Here is a 20,285-nt window from a genome sequence, read left to right on the forward strand (position 1 = left end):
CTTGAATGTGAATGAAAGCTCCAAGTACAGGTTGTCTGTGGACTATATCTAATGGCTCCTGGCTAGTGACCTAAGAATCTTGAATAAAGCAAACTTTATTTGTATGTGAATTCTTAGCACTTAACAAATAGTAATACATATTAATTGAATGAGAAGCAAATATCTATTTTCCGACATTATGTCAACTTCTGTAACAGTGGCTTGCAAAGGAATTTAATCAAAGTATCTAAATGAGAATGACTGCCAGTATAAAGTAGTTCAAACTTTTGAAATTAATGAAAATATTTATTCAAACCTAACTGTAGTACAGTATCAAATCAAGTTAAATAAACATTAAGTGTATGATATGTACTTATGAATAGACTATTGCCATATCATAACCATTTCTCACAAGACAAATTTCTGCAGTAAGTTCCAGCAATTACAACGTGATTTCCACACTGAATGGAGTAGGATCGATTTAGTTTTTTAAAGGCCCAGTATTAAAAAAAAAATGGTTGAGGAAAAGGACTCTAACAACATACATACCTATAGAAAAAACCCCTGATATACTGATATTCAACCAAACAGAAAGCACTTAAGAATATACTTTAGATTAATCTAGGCACAACTGGTCAGATATTAATGTTAATTTCTGTTCTCATAAAGATTTAAACCAATTTTTCAACTTGACTGAATCATGTGAGATTGAAACAGAGAAGGCACCTCTTTCATTCTCCTTAAGGACTCTGTGAGAGTAACTCTTTGTAACACTGTAGGGGGCACTATATCTAAGTACAGACACAGTTACTTAACAGCCCATTGTAGGAGAAACTAAATTAAAATATAAAACTATGATTTTTTCTTTTTACATCTTATGATGGACATAGCTTCCCAGACGATGGTCTTCCACACAAGCTTTAATCCAAAACACAAGACTTAAATCAAATGTTCACTGGTCACTGCTACGTAACAAGTGCTATGGATTAGTGCAATTCTTCAAAGCCCCAGTGTGTGGGGAAAAGGATACATACCAAGAAATCTCAGCTACCACATGAACAGACTTTGTATGGCTCAACAGTCTAAACACTTAAAGTTCTGTAAAAGATCGTAAAAGTTATAAACCAAAGATCAAAACACTCAAAAATGGTTTATAAAATTCTCTTTAAAACAAAGAGAGCCAAAACCATCAGAAGAAACTTAAAGTGTAAAATTTCAGGAATATAACCTTTACTGTAATAAGAAAGGCTAATAAAGTATTCACTCTAGAAAAAATCCTAAATTGTTAATTTCTGGTCACTCTACCACCAGATGAGGTTGTCATTACTTCTGTACTACCTTTGTGGCTGTCTTCAAATGTCTTGTAGGACAGTTACCGAAGGCAATTGTAAGTTAAAGCATCATTTCCCCCCCAAAAGTGAGAAACTACTCCAAATGCATCAACCTCAGAGTTAGGGATCACAAGAAGTCAAAAAACACAATATAAGAACACTAGGCTGATTTAACCTCTATTTCAACCAGATTCATACAGTATTTACAGTACGCAATTGTCACAGCTATACAGTTTTGCAGATTGGATTTACTTACATTTCTGCAAATGTTTTTCCAAAATAAAAAATATACCAGGTACATCTATTTACAAAGTAGGAAGCTGCTTCAGAAACAGCAGGATTTAGGTATAAAGTGAAATTTCAGTACAAGGAAAGTGCAGGTCAGGTTCTGTCAGTATCTCATTCCCTACACTCATAGTTCAAGGGATACGAGTTTTAAACAGCTACTGTTCTTTTAGGTTCAGAGTGTTTACTCATCATAATGCAATGATAACAAAAATTTGTCCACATCCATTCCAGCTGGAAATGAACTGGGTAGCTTCTTTTTCTGTTAAAAAAAAAAAAAAAAAAAAAAAGAAAGAAAAAAGAGAAAAAAAGAAAAGAAAAAATAAACCTAAGTTAACATATTGAACTCAAACAAGGCCCCAAACTTTCATTTAGAAACCTTTTATCAGGTTCTTCCTATGCTACTACAATTCTACTATTTAGTTCGCTGGAATTTTAGTTACACAGAGAAGCAGGGACACATCTTATAAATCCAAAGTTAATAAATTATACTTTAGTGGTATTTTAACATGAGTTTAGGGCAAAAGACACTATAGAAATCCAGAGTTTATGAATGTTGAGTAAGACAAAACGTGTTTTCTATAAAAGGTGGTCATTATTACCAAACCACAAATCTTGGAAGCTTTACTAACTACAAGTCACAGGTACCGTTCAAGTTCCTGACACTTAATGCACCCAAGCATTTGACGAACCTACACTCAGGGAAGAGGTGTGGTGACCTCATGTCAAGAGATGCGGCTGAGCCTCGGGGGCCACGGGCTTCACCACAAGCACAGACCCAGGGAGCAGGAGATGCGGGATTCCAACCCAGGCTTGCACGGCATCAAAGCCAGCGCTTTCCCTGACACACTTCCCGCAGGACATCCTGAACATCCTTTCTATTCAGTTCACTCATTAAATGGCTAAAGAGGTTTAGGAAAAATGGGTTTCAGTTATCAATGCTCTCCCTGCATTACCTTCCTACAGAGAACTATGGTCAAACGAAAAACAAGTAAATGGAATAATTTTTACTCTGCTCCAACATATTAATTAGCATCTGTCAGAGCCAATGGAAGAATGGCAGGACGTGTGGAAAAAACCTGAGGAGGAGGAGCCGCAGTAGTTTTTACTTGGTAATTCCACACACACTGGCTTCCCCATCTTTCATGCCTCACATCATTCTCCCCCATGCCTGGGTCCTACTGTGGCAGGTACGAAACCTCCTTTCCCCAAGAGGTTTATAGATAAACGCCTCAGCAACGGTTCTGCAAGCGCTCCATTTCACCTAGACGCGCTCTGAGCACCACACTGGCGGAGACACACTGCTGTGAATACCTTCTGTCAACCACCACCCAGAGCGGTCTGGACCGGAACGCACCGTTAGGAAGCTCCGGCAAAAATGCGGAGATCTCTAAGGCGAGCACTGAAGGAAGGGTAAAGTGTGGTTTTGAAATTAAGACTTTCAAACTTGCCTTAATTTTCTTCTTTTTCATTGGGAGTGATGAATTTGCAAGACTTTTATTAGAAGTACGGGAGGTTCGTTCACGTTCATCTAACTCTTCAATTTTCCGCTTTTTGGTGGCACTCCTCGAGGACGCTCTGAATTGCTGCGTGTTGTCTTTCAGGGGGGTGGCTGCAGCGGTCCTGGAGATGGCGGCTCGGGACAGGATCATGAGGGTGTGGGCGGCCATGTTCACGCTGTTCTCGCTCCCCGTCTCGCTGGCAGGGCTGCAGGCAGGCAGGTCTGGGGTGACAGGAGGGACCATGGCTTTGGCTGTGCTACTGTCTTCACCAAAACGCCTACTAGAGGGGACCTTGATCCCATCTCTAGGTTCTTCTTTATGTCTGTCCCCTGCCCCCGAGCCCGCGGTCCGGGGCACGGGGGAGTCAGAGCTATCGGGGAGCCTACTTACTGGGCTGTGCCACTGACCATCCTGCAGCACTTCTGCGCCAGGTTTGGTCAGCGGGTTCACCAAAGACCCGGCACATTTAGTTTGCTCTTGCTTTGGATCCTTCCCAGCTGCACCTACTGACAGGACATTTTTACTACTTGAGGACGTGCCTTGTTTTTTGGTTAGTTCTTGTAGTGAAGCTACGGTTTTCTCATTCCGTAAACCCCCATTTTGCTGCCCATTTGACAGTTTTGAAGTTTCGGGATTTTTCTGCCTTTCGACATCGCTGCATAATTCATTCTCTTTATTAGCTGTTGCTTTATGGAAAGATTCAAGTACAATTTCTGTTGGCGAGACTCTCTTTTCTGACTGAGTTTCTTTTGTGGTGGTATGTCGGCTATTAGTAGTTTCTGATTTAGATAAAATCTTGGGCAAAGGAGGTTTCTCTCTCTCTCTTTTAAGAGCATTATTAGAAGGGGGTTTGGAGGTGGAGGACACAGTGGGTGACTCGAGATTAGGAAATGAAATGTCACTCCTTTCCTTGTTTTGGGACACCGCCTTATGGTTTGTGCCCTGTGTATTCGCCACAGAAGCGGTGCTGTCAAAACAGAGCACACGTCTGTGGCTTTCAAACGGTTTGCTAGCTGGAGCTATACTCTCTAATGAGAAGGGAACTGTGATTTCTTCCAATTTTTTCCCGAGATCAGTGGCCATATTCTTGTCAGACATTTCAGTTCTGTAAGATAAAAAATACAATTTAGCAACATAAAAGAAATCCTTGTCAGACACTTCAGTTCTGCAAATAGACAAGTAACTATTTTTAGCAACATAAAGACATCCTTTATGTTTTTATCTGAGCATTCAAATAATCTACCACAGACAATACACGTATGCTCACCTTTGTGCATGACATCCAACTAAATGACTAGATGAATCCACCAAATTATTTACCTGCTTTCCTGGAATGATAAATGAAATAATTAGAAAAGGAAAACATTCCTGAGAGAAAGAGTGCATTGCTCTGAAAGAAAATGCAATAGACCACAGAATCACACATTATGAGAAAAATGTAAATGACGGCTAATGTACAAATGAAGTACTCTCACATACTGGGTATAAAAAGCAGCTTCTAGTTTTATATACAAGACAGCCACTCATCTATTTTACAGAGGGAATACAGACATGGAGCAAATGACTTGCTTCCAACTTTAGCCAAATATTATGAATTCACTCTCTGGATTTATCAATTATAACGCTCAACGTAGCACTCAGGGGTACCCCTTAGACCCACAAAGTTAAAGAAAGCAATATATTATGCCTATCTTGAAATTCTGCCCATTTAACTGTCCTGTTTGCAAGCCCCTGTCAGGCAAAGCATCCACTCTGGAGTTTTAATAGTCATATTTTACATTCTATGGACTTAGGAATTTATGTGGGGAGTAGCAAGATATGAAGCTAGAGAGAAAAGCAAAGATGAGCTCATAAAGGACCTTGTGCATTATGCAAAAGGTTTCTTTTTTAAAATATTTATTTATTTTGAGAGAAAGAGGGAGAGAAAGAGAATCTTAAGCAGGCTCTGCACTGTCAGCAGAGAGCCTGACACAGGGCTCGAACTCACAAACCGTGAGACCATGACCTGAGCTGAAACCAGGAGTCAGACCCTCAATCGACTGAGCCAGCCAGATGGACCTATGCAAAATGTTTCACAGAGAATCCTTCAGAATTTTATATAGGGACGATGCGTAAATAGATTTACGTTTTAGAAAGTCATTCTGGCAGTAGTGTAGAAGACAGACTAAAGAAGAAAGAAAACTGCAACAGAAATTCTACATAGGTGGCTACAAATACTCCAGGTAAGAGATGATCAAGGCCTTGGAGACAGGACTGGGCATTCACAAAGATATACAGGATGAAGAAGGACTCAATGGTGACATCAACAGCAGGCAGAGGAGGAGGTCTTTGACAAGGAAGAGGTGAGAGACCAAGACCTGCAGAATTTGAAGGTCTTGAGTCAGGCACGAAAGCAGGAGTGCAGTAGTTTCATGGTGGGTCCAGAAGCCACCAACAATGTCAACCAGTGGAGGGAATAAGGTCAGAATGGAAACCATGCAAAGTATATGACATATTAGGCCAGTGATGATCTCCATTTAAACAACTGTAGGGGAAACAGGAGAAAAACCAGTGACATGGATGAAAAAAGAATGGGAGATGGGAAGTGTTGGGAAGTGCTGGCAGGTAAGACAAATCCAAGAACTTTACAGCCAGAGAGGGAAGGATCCAAACAAGAAAAATTTAAGACAAACACAAGATAGAAGATGCAGGCAGACTGCAGTAACTTTATGAAGAGCAAGATCATTGTTCCCATGAGAAAGAAAGGAAAGGGAGGATGATTCTGGAAAAACAGGTATACACCAAAGTGGAGTGATGTGAAAAAAATGCAGTTTCCTACTGATGAGGTGGGAGAGAAGACCAGTGGCCTGAAGTGAGGAGGGTGGGGACTGCACAGATGTGAGAAGAGATGTGGAAGTTTGGAAGAATCTGAAAGGGGATGGGTAAGGACGCCAGTCATGTGGAGTGACTGCTAAGTGGCAGTGAAGGGTAGCTGCACAGACCCAGGGCTGGACGGCAGCAAGAAGGCCGGTAGAAGAATGTACTGGCTGAGGCTGTACGCTGTGGATCTGGAAGAATTTGCTGGCTGAGGCTGTACACCGTGGGTGTAGAACAATGAGTTGGCTGAGGCCACACACCATGGGTCTAGCCTGGATGCGGAAGGGAGTGAGTCCATGAAGGAAATGGGAATTTCAGGTGAAGCGTGACTGTTCAAGTAACGGGAGTTCACAATGGCGCCAGAGGCTCACTGGTACATGGGAAAGAGTCTACGGTGAAACGGGTTCCTGGCCTTTAAACATTGCACCGGCCTAGTAACAAGTGACAGACTGAAGGTGAAGCTATCGAAGAGGCTGGCTGGCACCCACACACAGATTTAGAGTGGGAGGGGTCCAAGGACCCTGGGGGTTAGGCTGTGGGCCAGGCTGACACCATGGGCATTCGTCATCCATGAGGATGGAAAGTCTGAGAACTAGAGGCAACCCCAAAACGAAGATGGGGTGTTACTCTGTATATGGTGTCTTCTGTGGAACATGAATCTTTAATTTTGGAGTAGTCCCTGCTATCAACTTTTTCCACTTATAATGATTTTTTTCTTTTCTTTTTTTTTATATTTTTATTTATTTCTAGGAGAGAGAGAGACAGCCTGAGCAGGGGAGGGTCAGAGAGAGAGGGAGTCACAGACTGAAACAGGCTCCAGGCTCTGAGCTGGCAGTCAGCACAGAGGCCGATGCGCGGCTCGAACCCACGAACCGCGAGATCATGACCTAAGCGAAAGTCGGACGCTTAACCGACTAAGCCACCCAGGCGCCCCTTTCTTTTTCATTTTCTAAGCAATCCTTTTATTCTTGGGCCACTAAGACATTGTCTTACATCTCTTTTATTGTTTAACTTTTGATTTACATTTTTAGGTCTTTAATCACCTTGGAGTTCACTTTTCACCTTTGTATATGGTATGAGGAAAGGATCTAAGGTTTTTCCTATATATGATGGCCAATAAAATTAATTTATTAAGCAATCTTTCCTCTTCTCTCTGAACTTCTGATGTTATCTCCACCACATACAAGTTAATTTTAAGTAAAGACTGGACAATCACCTGCCGGGAATGAGACAGGTATTCAAAAAGAAAATACTATGGTTTGTCGCAAACAAATGTATATAGAGACATAAAACTGACAGTAATCAACTTAAAAATGTACCTGTACAAGGCTTGTTTCTCAGTCCCTGAGACTTCTGAGACTTTGGAGGGATGGGGAATTGAGGGATACTTCTACTGCACACAGGTGCCGCCAAAGGCATATGAAGGACCTGGAAGAGAAGCAGCCATTTCTCAACTAGACTATGTTTGAGAAGCAGCACTGTGCCATTTTCAGTTCAGAAATCTTACCTGCTGAGGAGGAGCAGGAAAGGTATTTCCATTCTGTCCAACCACAGATACAGGGATCATCCCCACCATTCCCTGGAGTACAGGTTGGACTGGAGAGGCAATTATGATCGCAGATCCTTAAAAACAAAAAACAAGAAACCTCAGTAAGAGTCTCCTAAACAAGAGACCCATAGTAATTATTGACTTAAAATAAATTCTATAAAATTCTATCTTTTTTCCTTAGATACTACACTTGATATTAGCCAAAAGACCGAGAGCTATTATCATTTTTCCTTAGAAACTATTCTCCTTAAAAAAATTTAGGAACAACAAGGCTTACAAATTAAGAAAAAGGCAATCTGAATATTAATCTTATGGCTCTTTCGGCAAGAACTGCCATCTTCCAGTAATTCACACACACAAAAAAAACCAACTCAAAAGGAAAGAAGAGGAGTACCTACTATATGTTCTCTAGGCCTTTCAGAAAACACGCAGTTGTTCTTTGGCCACATTCATGCCAATCTACAAGAAAGGTGATGTCGCAGACATCAAGGGAATGACTGTTAAAAAAGGGGTGCCCCACAAAAGTTACCAGGGCAAAACTGAAAGAGTTTACAATGTTACCTGGTATGCTGTTGGCACTGTTATGAATAAGTTAAGGTCAAGATTCTTGCCAAAAGTAATGTGCATATTGAGCACATTAAGCACTCAAAGAGGTGAGACAGCTTCTTGAAGTGCATGAAGGAAAACGATCAGATAAAGAAGGAAGCAAAAGAGAAAGGTACTTGGGAGTTCAACTGCAGCACCAGCCTGCTCCACCCATACCAACACACTTTGTGAGAACCAATGGAAAGGAACCTGAGCTGCTGGAGCCCACGCCCTTGGAGTTCATGGCATGATAAATGTAAAACAATAAAAGACCTCAGCCTGTAAATCATACGCACACACACAAATACACAAAGTAATCTTACAGCATTTGGTCAAGGTAAACATCACCAGTAATGTATCAGACTTCAAAGCCAGGAGATCACATTACAGTTATATGTTGATTGTCCGGATAGACTAGTGAAACTGATGTCAAGATTGATGGTGAAGGCTTCAAGTGTGAATCTTATACCAGAAAATTAGGGTCTCAAGTGAATGTTTACGGCTCGAGAATTGCTCAGAACTCCAACCTATAGCCTCAAATAATACTGGTGAAAAAGGGTCCAGGGAAGTGTACAAACCGTCAAAACTTGGGGGGGGGGGGAGAGAAATTATAACGCTTATATGGTCCCTAGAAATCAACAACATAGTCTGTGGCTATCCTAATATATCCCTGTCCCACAAGTGAAACTTTTCCTATAGTCACTAACAGTTCCTGTCAGGTGACTCTCACTTTCACAAACACCCACTTCAGTCTCAAATACCCAGCTACACTTAAGAATTCCCCTCCTTTGGGTGCCCGGGGGCTCAGTCTGTTAAGCATCCAACTCCTGATTTTGGCTCAGGTCATGATCTCACAGCTTGTGGGACCGAGCCTCGTGTCAGACTCTGCTGACATCATGGAACCCTGTTGGGATTCTTGGTCTCTCTGCCCCTCCCCTGCTCTCTTTCTCTCAAAATAAATATGAAGAAGAAGAAGAAAAAAAAAAGAATTGCCCTTCTTTACTCCAATTACTACTTCATTTCTCTGAGCTTCAGCTCAAGTCCCACATTCTCTACTAATTCTGATCCCTCTTTTATGTTACTTTAAACAGCACTTCAAGCAGATCCACCATACTTACAAGTTAATTGTTCATATTTATTATTCACATTTTACTATATGCCTACAATATAAAAAAGAGGGGAAAGGAGTGTGGGAACCAATATACAAGAAAAGATAGATGAAAGATGTACCATCACCTCCATCTTCAAGAATCACTGAAACTAGGGAATACTGTGACTTAAAAAAAAAAGTTTATGGGGGGGCAGAGATAGAGGGAAAGAGAATCTTAAGCAGGCTCCGCACTGCCAGTGCAGAGCCCGACATGGGGCTCGAAACCCACAAATCGAGAGAGATCGTGGCCCGAGCCCAAGTCAGGAGTCAGATGCTCAACTGATTGAACCATCCAGGTTCCCCATGAATTCTGTAACTTCCCAGTAAATTTAAAAAAGGTTTGAGTGAATTAATTAGGGAGAGAAAAGAAGGGCATAAACACAAATTTCAGTCTTTCTCACACTATCTATCCATGATTTATTACCTCCTGGTCAATAACTGCCCACACAAGAGAAATGAGATCCCATTCCAGAGAAATGAACTTTATGCGTTCTTAACGTTACCTTGTGAAAAGCTGGGTGACACGGTTTGATTGACAGCAAATACGCTGTTTGACCTTGGCGGTGTCTGTAACTGAGGTGGCGGGGGCTGAGCGGTCCCAGGTGCGGGATTTCCAGGCAACACCACCACATTAGACTGACTTACAGTGGTTCCTAAGGCTGTCGGATCAGTCACACACGTAGCTATCAGAATGTTACTTGGATTTCCGAAAGTTGTGCTTGTGGCCGGCATCAACTGTATGTACCCGCCCTCCTTGGAGACGCACGGTGGGGCACCGGCTGAAAAAGCAACACTGCCTTCACTCTGAGCACTCACTGGGGACTCTTCGGGCTTCAGGGCCACGAGGCTCTGTTCTGCCGACGCTGAGTCCCCCGTTCTCTCAGGAGATGTGAGGGCACCTGCGGCTTCCTCTGAAGACAGGCACTTAACCAGTTCGGCATTTTTGGCAGGTGACTTAGTGGGAGAGGACAGTATTATAGTCGGCAGGTTTTCCCCACTGATACTAGAAACAGCACTGTTCAGTTCAGTATCTGAGGAAACGAATGGATCGTCGCTAATGATAATTTTAAGAGAGACAATATTTGCTGCATCGACGTCTGCTGAGCTGTCAACTCCAGGCCTGTCACTGGCGTTCTGGGACTCAGGGCGGGAACCTTCCACTGAAGAACACACAGGGTCTGATGGACCAGAGTGTTTGTCTTCTACAGGATCACCTTCCGGAGCAATCAGTGCAACTTCCCCACAGTTACCATTCTCACTTAAAGTGAGAAAAATACTATCTCTGTCTTCTTTTAAAGATGAAGGCTCTTGCGAATCGCCAGCAACTTTCTCAGACCTTGAGGGCTGAGTTTCACATTCTTCCATAGGATTTAACTCAAGAGATGATGAATCGTCTGGGGGATGTTTAACTGAAGATGTTGAATCTTCTAGGCGAATGTCTACTTCTTCAGATACATTTAAACCTGAACTTTCAACCGATACAGGTAATATTTTGGTGTGAAGTGGAGAATTGTCATGGCAATCTGCACGCTGTTGTGATGCAACTGGCAATCCATTGTGAATCTCAGTTTTACTCTGGAGAATCTCTTTAGGGTCTGGTGATTTATACCCAGGGAGGTTAGTTTTAAGTTTTCCTGCATTGTTAGAGCTTTCACAAAACTGACTTGTTTTAGCTGTCTTTCCAGCTAATGGAATATTTTGGGATAAAAGCTGAGAACTTTTCCCAGAAAGAATGAAGTTTTCACTGTTAGGTTCCCCACTGAGGGAAACAAATGATGTTACTGGTATACCAGACTGATCAGGCTGTAACAGAGAATCACGTGGCGCATCAGGTAACAGAGAACTCTTTCCAACTTCCACCGCCATGGCAGTTTCGGTGGACACCTGATGGGTGTATAATTCGGCACAATGCTGATTACATTCGGCATCAGAATTTACTCTTTGGTTAAAGTCATTCAAATGAGGCACAGATTCAAAGGTAATATCAAGGTTACACTTCTGTTCATTAGGTACACCCGTTTTAAATGCCTTTTTCTGGATGCTAGAGCCTATCTGAGAAAAGTGTTCCTGGGCTTCCTGTCTAAGCTCATCATGGCTGCTGCTACTCTTCAAAGCATTTGAGGTGTCTTCATTTTGATAGGACGTACAAAATGGGGGCTGCCCAGACTGATCACCTGCAAAATAGGAGGGTAGAGACAGATGGGGAGTATGCACTACTTTCTGAGGAAGTCACATTTACTATAAAACCTGTTTTACCAAGAAAGCAATTCATCTCTGACATACCAGGAAGTTTAAGTCTGAAAAACCGTATCTCACTTTTTCTGAGTATCAAAAATTTTACAGGTACCTTTTTTCCCCCCAATGCTTTTCTGAGTTAAGTGCCAAATTGTTTTTCAAATATCTTGGAAAACAAATGACACACTGAAGGAGAAACTATATCGGTTTCAGAAAATCCAGTATTTATCAGCATGTAAAACTGGCCCCACACATGCAGCTGTTTTCACAAAAGCTGGCTTTTCAACTTCTACTGTTTCTATCGACCTTACTTTATCTATTTTTCATGGAGAAATGGGCCAAGTACACTTTGCATCATCAACATCTTATGTTATTGCCTACTGTCTGTAATATTCAACCCACACTTCCTAAAGGTCAGCCACATGACTGGTACTGAGATACAAAGACAAATGACCTTGTCTCTGCCCCTGGAGAGAGCAGTCTAGTAAGGGAAGCAGACATGGAAAAAGATGATCAGACATGGACAAGCTGTAATAGTATAGGAGCCAAAGGCACCTCTTTCTGTCTCACAGATGTGACAAAGTGTTATAAAGGAGCTATTACCTGAGGAGAGCTTAAAAATAAAAGAACTGTGATGGTTAGAAGAAGGAGGATGTTTCAGAAAACAACACAAGCACTGAGATACTGTGTCAGAGCATTCACAGGGTAGGACAGAGAACACTAACAATGAATATGGAAAACAGGGAAAAATCCAGAAAAACATATGGCGTCTAGAATTCTGTTAACGTGACAGAGCACATCTGAACCCTTACTGTGAGGAGGTTGGTGGAAATGATACGCAGACCGTATGCACTGAGGGTAGGTCAATGTCAGTGAAATGTAGGACTTTCTGAGAATGAGATTTGGAGTTTCATTTTGTGCAAAGTAGAGCACTTAACTGTAGCACAATCTTCTGCACAAAATACCACTGTGATCCAGTTTAACAATGAGAGGACTGGGCTTGGGTGTAGTCAGAGGATTCAAAGTAGGACTAGTTTCAGATATTCCCGAACTAGTTTTTGGAAGACATGATGTGAAACTTGGAAGTCATCAGGGTTGTGTTTTTTTTTTGGTAGCTAGAGGGGCAATGGCATTTAAGAATACAAGGGGCGCCTCGGGGGCTCAGTCAGGTAAGCGTCCAACTCCTGACTTCGGCTCAGGTCATGATCTCACAGTTTCATGGGTTCAATCCCCATGTTAAGCTTTGTGCACTGACCTTGAGTAGGTAGCCTGCTTGGGACTCTCCCCCCCCTCTCTCTGACCCTCCACCATTTGTGCTCTATCTCTCTCAATAATAATTTAATTATTATTAATAATTAATAATAAATAAATAATAATAATATTTAATAATAAACTTAATAATAAAACTTAGTAATAAACTTAATAATAAAAAAAATAGACCTGCGGAAAAGATTATTCTGGCACAGCTTCTTAGTGACAGAATGGATAGAGGTGGCACTAAAAAGGCACAAAGTTGAGGACGTGTGAGATGCCAGCACAAGGGTGAGGAAAGAGAAGAATGGCATAGTGACTGGGAAGGGGTGTGAAGAGGTTTTCATGCTGCTGGTAGTGTTCTAATTTTTTGACTTAAGAGATGGTTATATTGGGTATTTGCTGGACTGCAATTCATAAAGCTATACTTTTTTTTATTGTGTATTTCTGTACAAGTGCTATATTTCACAAAATTTTTAACAACTGGCAAATATGTGAAGGATACAAGAAAGACAGACATATTCACTGCCTTCCTTCATTTAGTAAGTAGTTACTGTGGGTCACTTATGTGCCACATTAGCACTCCACTGCTTCCCCATTACTATAGGAGGCAGAAATGTAAAAAGTGACTTAGCAGAAACATAGGAATCGGACCAAAAACCTTATAATATCCATTATTCAAGACCACCACTACAGTATATAATTCCCTCTAAGCAATCAGTTGAACATTCAGTTGAACTTGCTTACCAGGCTACACGATTAATACCACACACCAACCTTACATCGAGGAGATGTGAACTTGTACCACAAAAAAAATTATGTTAAATGTTACAGACTTGTCAAACTGGTCAATACTAGTAATGCTTAACTGTGCATGTCAACAATCTACTGCATTATGAAGGAATGAGTACTAAAAATTCTCCTTTTCATCAAATTACTAAAAAGCTTGGGATCTTTTTCTTTAATGAAAAGAAAAAAAAACCCAAGTGGCAATTTGAACAACTTCCAAATTAAACAGTATTTTCTGCCTTTGAAATTCTGAGACTGGTATTAGGATATAGATTGATGATATTAACAAAATCAAATAAATTCTTACCAGACTGTTCTGGTTCAAAAGAACCTTTAACTGCTAGATTAGTTTCATCTGCTAAGACTACACTGGGATTGGTGTCCAGATGTGGACTGGAAATACCTTGTGGTATCTGTTTATTATTCTTTGATTTACCTGTTAGAAAGGGAACAGGGAAACAACTAGTTAAATGATCAATAACAATAAGCATCAGTCAATACAGCCTAACGGTGATGCAGCAAATATTTAACTTTGTTATGTTTAAAATTATGGTCTTTTGGATATGGTCTTGTATATTATTGACAAAAACAAAGATTTTTCTAGCAGGCTGGTAGTTCTTAAACTTTAGCCTATATCAGAATCATCTACAGAGTCCAAGAATTTGCATTTTTAACATGTTCTCAGAGAATGCTGATAATGCTGGTTTGGAGACTAACTTTGAGAACACTACATGAGACCACAAAATTGACAGAAATGGCCAATTTCTTTATTCCTTTCGTATTACCCAACTGTGTTTAGTATAATGTATGTGTAGTAGTTAACCTCAACGTATTTGTGTTGACTGGCAAAAATGCCCACACAGAAAACAAAATCCAAGGTGTTTCCCATTTTTACAGCTAAAGTTTAAGAAAAAAAAACCACTCTCTCCCATTCCCAGCCCCTTCACAGCCACAGATTTGCTTTGATGAAAATAAGATATTTTTTCAGATGCTCTAGGAATGTTGCTTCAGTCTGGTTAAGGTGGCCTCAGAAATTGAAACTTTTTTTTTCTAATTGCCCTGAAAGAAATGGTCTACTTACCATAGTCAAAGAGATCAAAAAGTGCCTGAAATGCTGGATCTGATTCTGTCTGCTCCAGTATGTCCTGGATAGCTTCCTCAGACATATGGATTTCACTCTGCACAAAAAAGAGTGATCCTAATTCAATTAGTATAGTTTAATACCAGCAAAATAATTATAGGACATCTGACAGCTTTCGATTTTTGTGTATAATTATTTCCCTATATGAAAATTTCTTCTGATTATGCACTAGGCTCATTTGAAATAAATTAAGACAATAAGACTAGAAAGCAGAAAATGAATGCTCCCTAATCCCACTTCCTAGAGTTAACTGTTTCAGTGAATATATTCCCAAACATTAAACATAAGTAAAATCATACTGTAAATGTTCTTTTTTTTTAAACTTGACATCCAGCACAGTAAGTGTATAGCATAATGTCTTCAACTACATATGCTGTGAAATAATGACAAGTTTACTTAATATCCATCATTCCATACAGCTATAAAAACAAGAAAAGTTTTCTTTTCCTTGTGAAAGCTCTTAGGATCTATTCTCTTAACAATTTTCAAATATACCATATGGCAGTGTTAATGAGTCACCATGTGGTATATTACCTTGCAGTAATGACCACCTTCATCCAACTGCCCCACTCTCAATGCCCTGCCTCTGGTAACCACAAATCTCATCTATTTTCCTATTAGTTTGGCCTCCTCCTCCTCCATAAAATCTCACACTTTTTATCTATGTGCTTTGGTCTCTTAATATTAAATACTTTCTTCAAATGTCAGATAATCCTTACTGATCTGCAACAGAATAATCTTACAGAACCATCTGTATTTTTACTTTTCTTTTTATTTTTATGAGAGAGGGAGAGAGAGTGTGCAGGGGGCGGGCAGAGATAGAGAGGGAGAAAGAATCTCAAGCAGGTTCTACCCTGTCAGCAAAGAGCCCAATGTGGGGTCTGAACTCACCAACCAGGAGATTACAACATGAGCTGAAATTTGAGTTGGACGCTCAACTGAGGAGCCACCCAGGCGCCACTAAGTTTTTTTCTTTTGAATGAATTAGACTCCTTGCTGGGTGAGTTTAGGACTGACAAAAGTGTTTCTGGTAGACAGTGTGAATGGGGGCAAGGTTTAGAGTTTAACTACAACTTCCTAAATGTTGCACACTATCTTTCTGCTTGTAGATATTTTCACATCTGCTTTCAGAGCTTCTGGTGCTAAGCCTTTTGGGATTTCTATGTGGTAAAGTGGCTTTTTTTCTGAGCTTTGCCTTTACTGGCTTAGATCTTGGGATCTCCTAAGTCAAGTGCCATGTGTCCATTCTGACTTCTACAAGTTTTTTTTTTTCCCCTTTTCTATCTTTTTTTCTTCTTTGTTCTTGTGAGTTTTTAAAAATTTCCCTATACTGTCTAATAGAAGGGTTACAAAACTAAATGTTTAATCCACTATCTATTTAAGAGAAATGAATCCCTTTGTAACAGGCTTTTTGTTTACTAACTATGCCACAATTTAACTAATTCCCACTGGTGGATATTAGGATTTTTTCAAATTTTCAGTTACAGTAGTGAATACTAGAATGAAAATCTTTATCTAGGCATCTATTGTTCATTTCTTGCAATAAATTTATACCAATAGAATTACTGATTCCAGGGGCACCTTGGGTGGCTCAGTCGGTTGAGTCTCCAACTTCAGCTGGGGTCATGATCTCACATTCGTGGGTTCGAGCCCCGCATCGCGCTCTGTGCTGACAGCTCTGAGCCTGGAGCCTGCTTCGGATTCTGTGTCCCCCTGTCTCTCTGCCCCTCCCCTCTCATGCTGTGTCTCTTTCTGTCTCAAAACTATATAAAACATTAAAAAAAAAAAAAAAAAAAAGGATTCCTGATTCCATTGATAAGAATCAGCTGGAGGATATACACATTTAAAATTTTGAGACCTGGGGCACCTGGGTGGCTCAGCCAGTTTAAGCATCTGACTCCAGGTTTTGGCTCAAGTTGTGATCTCCTAGTTTGTGGGATCAAGCCCTACACTGGGCTCTACGAGGACAGCAGGGAGGCTACTTGGGATTCTACCCCCCTCCAACCTACTCTCAAAATTAATAAACATTAAAAAAAAATGAAAATAAAATTTTGAAGACTACTACCAAGTAGCCTTCCACAGAAGATGTGTAAGAGTCCCTGTTCTGTGTAACAATGTACAAGCTCTTTAAGCATTATTACTCTATTAAATAAAAGTAACCTGTTCTCTTATTATTGAACTAAATATTATCTTCATGTTTACTAAACAACAGATTTTTTTTGAGGCCAATATGATTTTAACAGAATGACTGTGAACACACTTTAAGACAACTCATTTAAAGTTGCTGTGCAACCAAGAGGTGAAGGGTACATCCTACCCTTGAGCAGTTAACAAAAACGGGGTGAGATTTTTCAAGCTTACAAGTCAATGGGGTAAAACACCATCACCACCACCTTAGCTTCCTTTAAAAGTTAGAGTAAACAGATTAGACTGTTTTATCATGCAGGGATATGACAGACACTCAGCAGAAGGCTGGATGGAGTAGTATGCCAGAGGGTAAGTAATGTAACTAGATAAAAATGATGTATTTCCCATTTGGATCAATTTTACATGAGAATAGAAGAGGCTTTTTTTTTCCCCCAAAGAAAAAATGTAGAATAAAAAGCAAAATGGATAAATCTTTTCAGCTAAAATATATTTCAAAGAAGTTTCAGTCATCCTGGCTAGGGTCTTCATTTACTCTTCTAATAGTTGAAGACTTAAAATTCTCAACTTTAGTTATTTAGAAGTCACGTTGCATGTTGTATTTTTCAAGATCAGTAAGGCATACATTTGAATACTGTGGGACAGGAAATTCACATGGATCAAGAGTTGAAGTGGAACTTTCATGAAGTGATAAAAACTTGATTTTTTAATAAAAATGGTCATAAAATAAGAAAAACCTGTCTGAAGTTAAAGAGCCAGTCAGCTTTGATTATGAGGATGTACAGAGAAAAATCAACAATTCTTGATGAAATGTGATTTGGGAGGAAGCCTGGAGCTTGAATATTTCTATATGCATGAACTTGAAAGTTTATACAGAAATATAAATAATGTCAAGGATAAATAATCAAATTATGAAATGGTGGATACACTCAAACAAAAGTTAATGTTGACGAAATGTACCTTTCTGGTCAATCATTTTACTCTAAACTTTAAAACTCAGAATCAAAAGAATCCTGAAATACATATTCCAAAGGTAACTGCCAATCCGTCTTCTAAATATTTTTAGAAATCAAGGTAGAATTTATACACAATGAAAGACATAAATCTTAAGTCCACAGCTCAATGAGCATAGAGAATTTTAAGGACTATGTAACTTACCATTCCAATAAAAAACATAAAATGGGGCTCCTAGCTGGCTCTCAGTGGAGACTGTGACAATTTTTTTTTTCCCCAGTTTAAGAAACAAAGATTGTCAATAGGGACTTTATTTTACTATTATTACTATTAACTCTTATTCTCAAGTTTGTTACTATACAGTGTATTCTTGGCTTCAGGAGTAGAACCCACTGACTCTTTTCTTACATACAACACACCCAGTGTTCATCTCAGGGCTTGAGTTAGGGCCCCACACTGAGAGTAGAGATTACTTAAAAATAAAATGTTTAAAAAAAAAAAAGCCAGTAAAACATTTCCACCACCCAAGAAATTCACACCATTCCCTCTTCTAGAGAACTCTGCTCCTTGGCAAACCACTCCCCTCACCCTGACCAAGGCAACAATTTCTAATTTCTATTCACCATAAATTAGTGATGTTTCAGAACTTTTATATAAACAGAAGCACACCATCTGTACTGTTAGTCTATCTTCTTGATCAACATGTTTTAAGATTCATCCATGTGTACTAATAGCTCATTTCTTTTTACTGTTCACCAGTATTCTATTTCATAGCTGTCAAAATTTATTCCTTTTTTGTTGCTGTTGATGGACATTTGGTGAACATTCTTGTAGAAGTCCTTTTGTAAACATATGTGAATATATAATCATTTCTTTTGGGCAAAAGCCTCATAATTGCCAGGTCAAAAGGAAGGTGTACAGGTATATATATAACTTTGTAAACTATCCATTTTCCAAACAGACTGTATTATTCATAACCTCCATCAGCAATCTTGCAGAGTTCCAAGTGTTTCACATCCTTGTCTCCATTTGATATTGTTAGATTTTTAACTTTTAGCCATTTCAGAGAGTGAACTACTATCTTATTGTAAAGATTACTCATTTTTTTGAGAGTGAGCACGTGCAAGCAGGGAAGGGGCAGGGAGAGAACCCCAAGCAAGCTGAGCTGTCAGTGCAGAGCTGGACCTGGGGCTCAAATTCACACAAATCGTGAGATCATGAAATGAGCCAGAAAATAAGAGTGAGGCACTTCACTGAGCCACCCAGGCATCCCTCATTATATTTCTAACTTTCATTTCTCAAATGACAAATAATGTTGATTATCTTTTTATGGACTTACTAGCCATCCCTCTATCTTCTTCTGTTTCAGTCTTTTACCCATTTCTTAAAATGGGTGGTTTATCTTTTTACTATTGATTTGTGGGAGCTCTTTCCTTTTTAACGTTTATTTTTGAGAAAGAGTGAGAGACAGAGTATGAGCAGGGAAGGGGCAGAGAGAGAGGGAAACACATAATCTGAAGCAGGCTCCAGGCTCTGAGCTGTCAGCACATATGTCGAATATACGAGCTGAGAGATCATGACCTGAGCCAAAGTGAGCTGCCCACCTGACTGCTACCCAGACACTCTTTCTATATTTTGGATACAAACTTGTCAGATAAATGTATTATGAATATTTTTTCCAAGTTAGTGGTTTCATTTTTTTTTTGATGATGCTTTTAACAAGCGTGTATTTGAAATTTTAAGGACGCTTTTCTTTTAAGTTGGTGATTTATGTGTAAAAAAATTTGCCTACTCCAAGGTCACAAAGGTTTTTAAGTGTTTTAAAAATTCCTACTTCACCTATTTATACAATGAACTAATCACTTCTTAGTGTATCTGATGTTTTTACCACTTACATCCTCCCCCCCCTCCGCCCCGGGTACCTGGTGGCTTAGTTGGTTGAATGTCTGACTCTTGACTTTGGCTCAGGTCATGATCTCACAGCCATGGGATCAAGCTCTGAGCTGGGCTCCATGCTGAGCGTGGTGTTCTCTCTCTCCTCTCTCTCTCTTCCTCCTTCTGCCCCTCTCCCCTGCTCACACTCTCTCAAAAGAAAAAAAGAAAAAGATTCTTTCTTTGCCCCCTCCGCTGTGCTCTCTCTCTCTCAAAAAAAATCACTATGGGAAAATGTGAAAATTGAAAAAAGTATTTATTTTGAGAGGAAGAGAGAGACAAGTGTGAGCAGGGAAGAAAAAGAGAGGGAGAGAGAATCTGATGCAGGTTCTGTGCTGATACTGGGGCTTGATCCCATGAACCAGGAGATCATGAACTGAGCCGAAACCAAGAGCCAGACACTCAACTGACTCACCCAGGCGTCCAGCAATTTTCTTTTAAAGTATTCCGAAAGAATGGACCAAAAAAATAAAGTAAAATAATCCAGTGGTTTTACCCAGAATTCATCTGAAGCAAATGTGCTACAATGAATTCATCTGGTGGGCATGGCAACCAGCACTGACCACACTGCATGACAACCCCAGTGAGAGAATGTGCTGCA

At 40.0% G+C, this 20,285-nt stretch overlaps 1 protein-coding gene and 1 pseudogene across 2 annotated transcripts in view; one reads left to right on the forward strand and one right to left on the reverse strand.

Moving 5' to 3' along the window:
- Positions 1-249: 249 nt before the first annotated feature.
- The window catches only part of LOC120229887 (protein NPAT), a 49,711-nt gene continuing 29,675 nt past the window's right edge, over positions 250-20,285 (reverse strand). For both annotated transcript variants that reach the window (XM_039229205.1, XM_039229204.1), the window contains exons 11-18: positions 14,594-14,690; positions 13,820-13,948; positions 9,741-11,411; positions 7,461-7,576; positions 7,273-7,381; positions 4,365-4,425; positions 3,047-4,202; positions 250-1,857 (exon numbers count right to left, since the gene is read on the reverse strand). In XM_039229205.1, coding sequence (XP_039085136.1) covers positions 1,780-1,857; positions 3,047-4,202; positions 4,365-4,425; positions 7,273-7,381; positions 7,461-7,576; positions 9,741-11,411; positions 13,820-13,948; positions 14,594-14,690 — 3,417 coding nt within the window. In that variant the 3' untranslated portion in view covers positions 250-1,779. The remainder of the gene's footprint in view (positions 1,858-3,046; positions 4,203-4,364; positions 4,426-7,272; positions 7,382-7,460; positions 7,577-9,740; positions 11,412-13,819; positions 13,949-14,593; positions 14,691-20,285) is intronic.
- On the forward strand, positions 7,874-8,338 carry LOC120229889 (annotated as a pseudogene).

Source organism: Hyaena hyaena, unplaced genomic scaffold (assembly GCF_003009895.1).
Source record: "Hyaena hyaena isolate Hyena2069 unplaced genomic scaffold, ASM300989v1 scaffold_36, whole genome shotgun sequence".
NCBI lineage: Eukaryota > Metazoa > Chordata > Mammalia > Carnivora > Hyaenidae > Hyaena > Hyaena hyaena.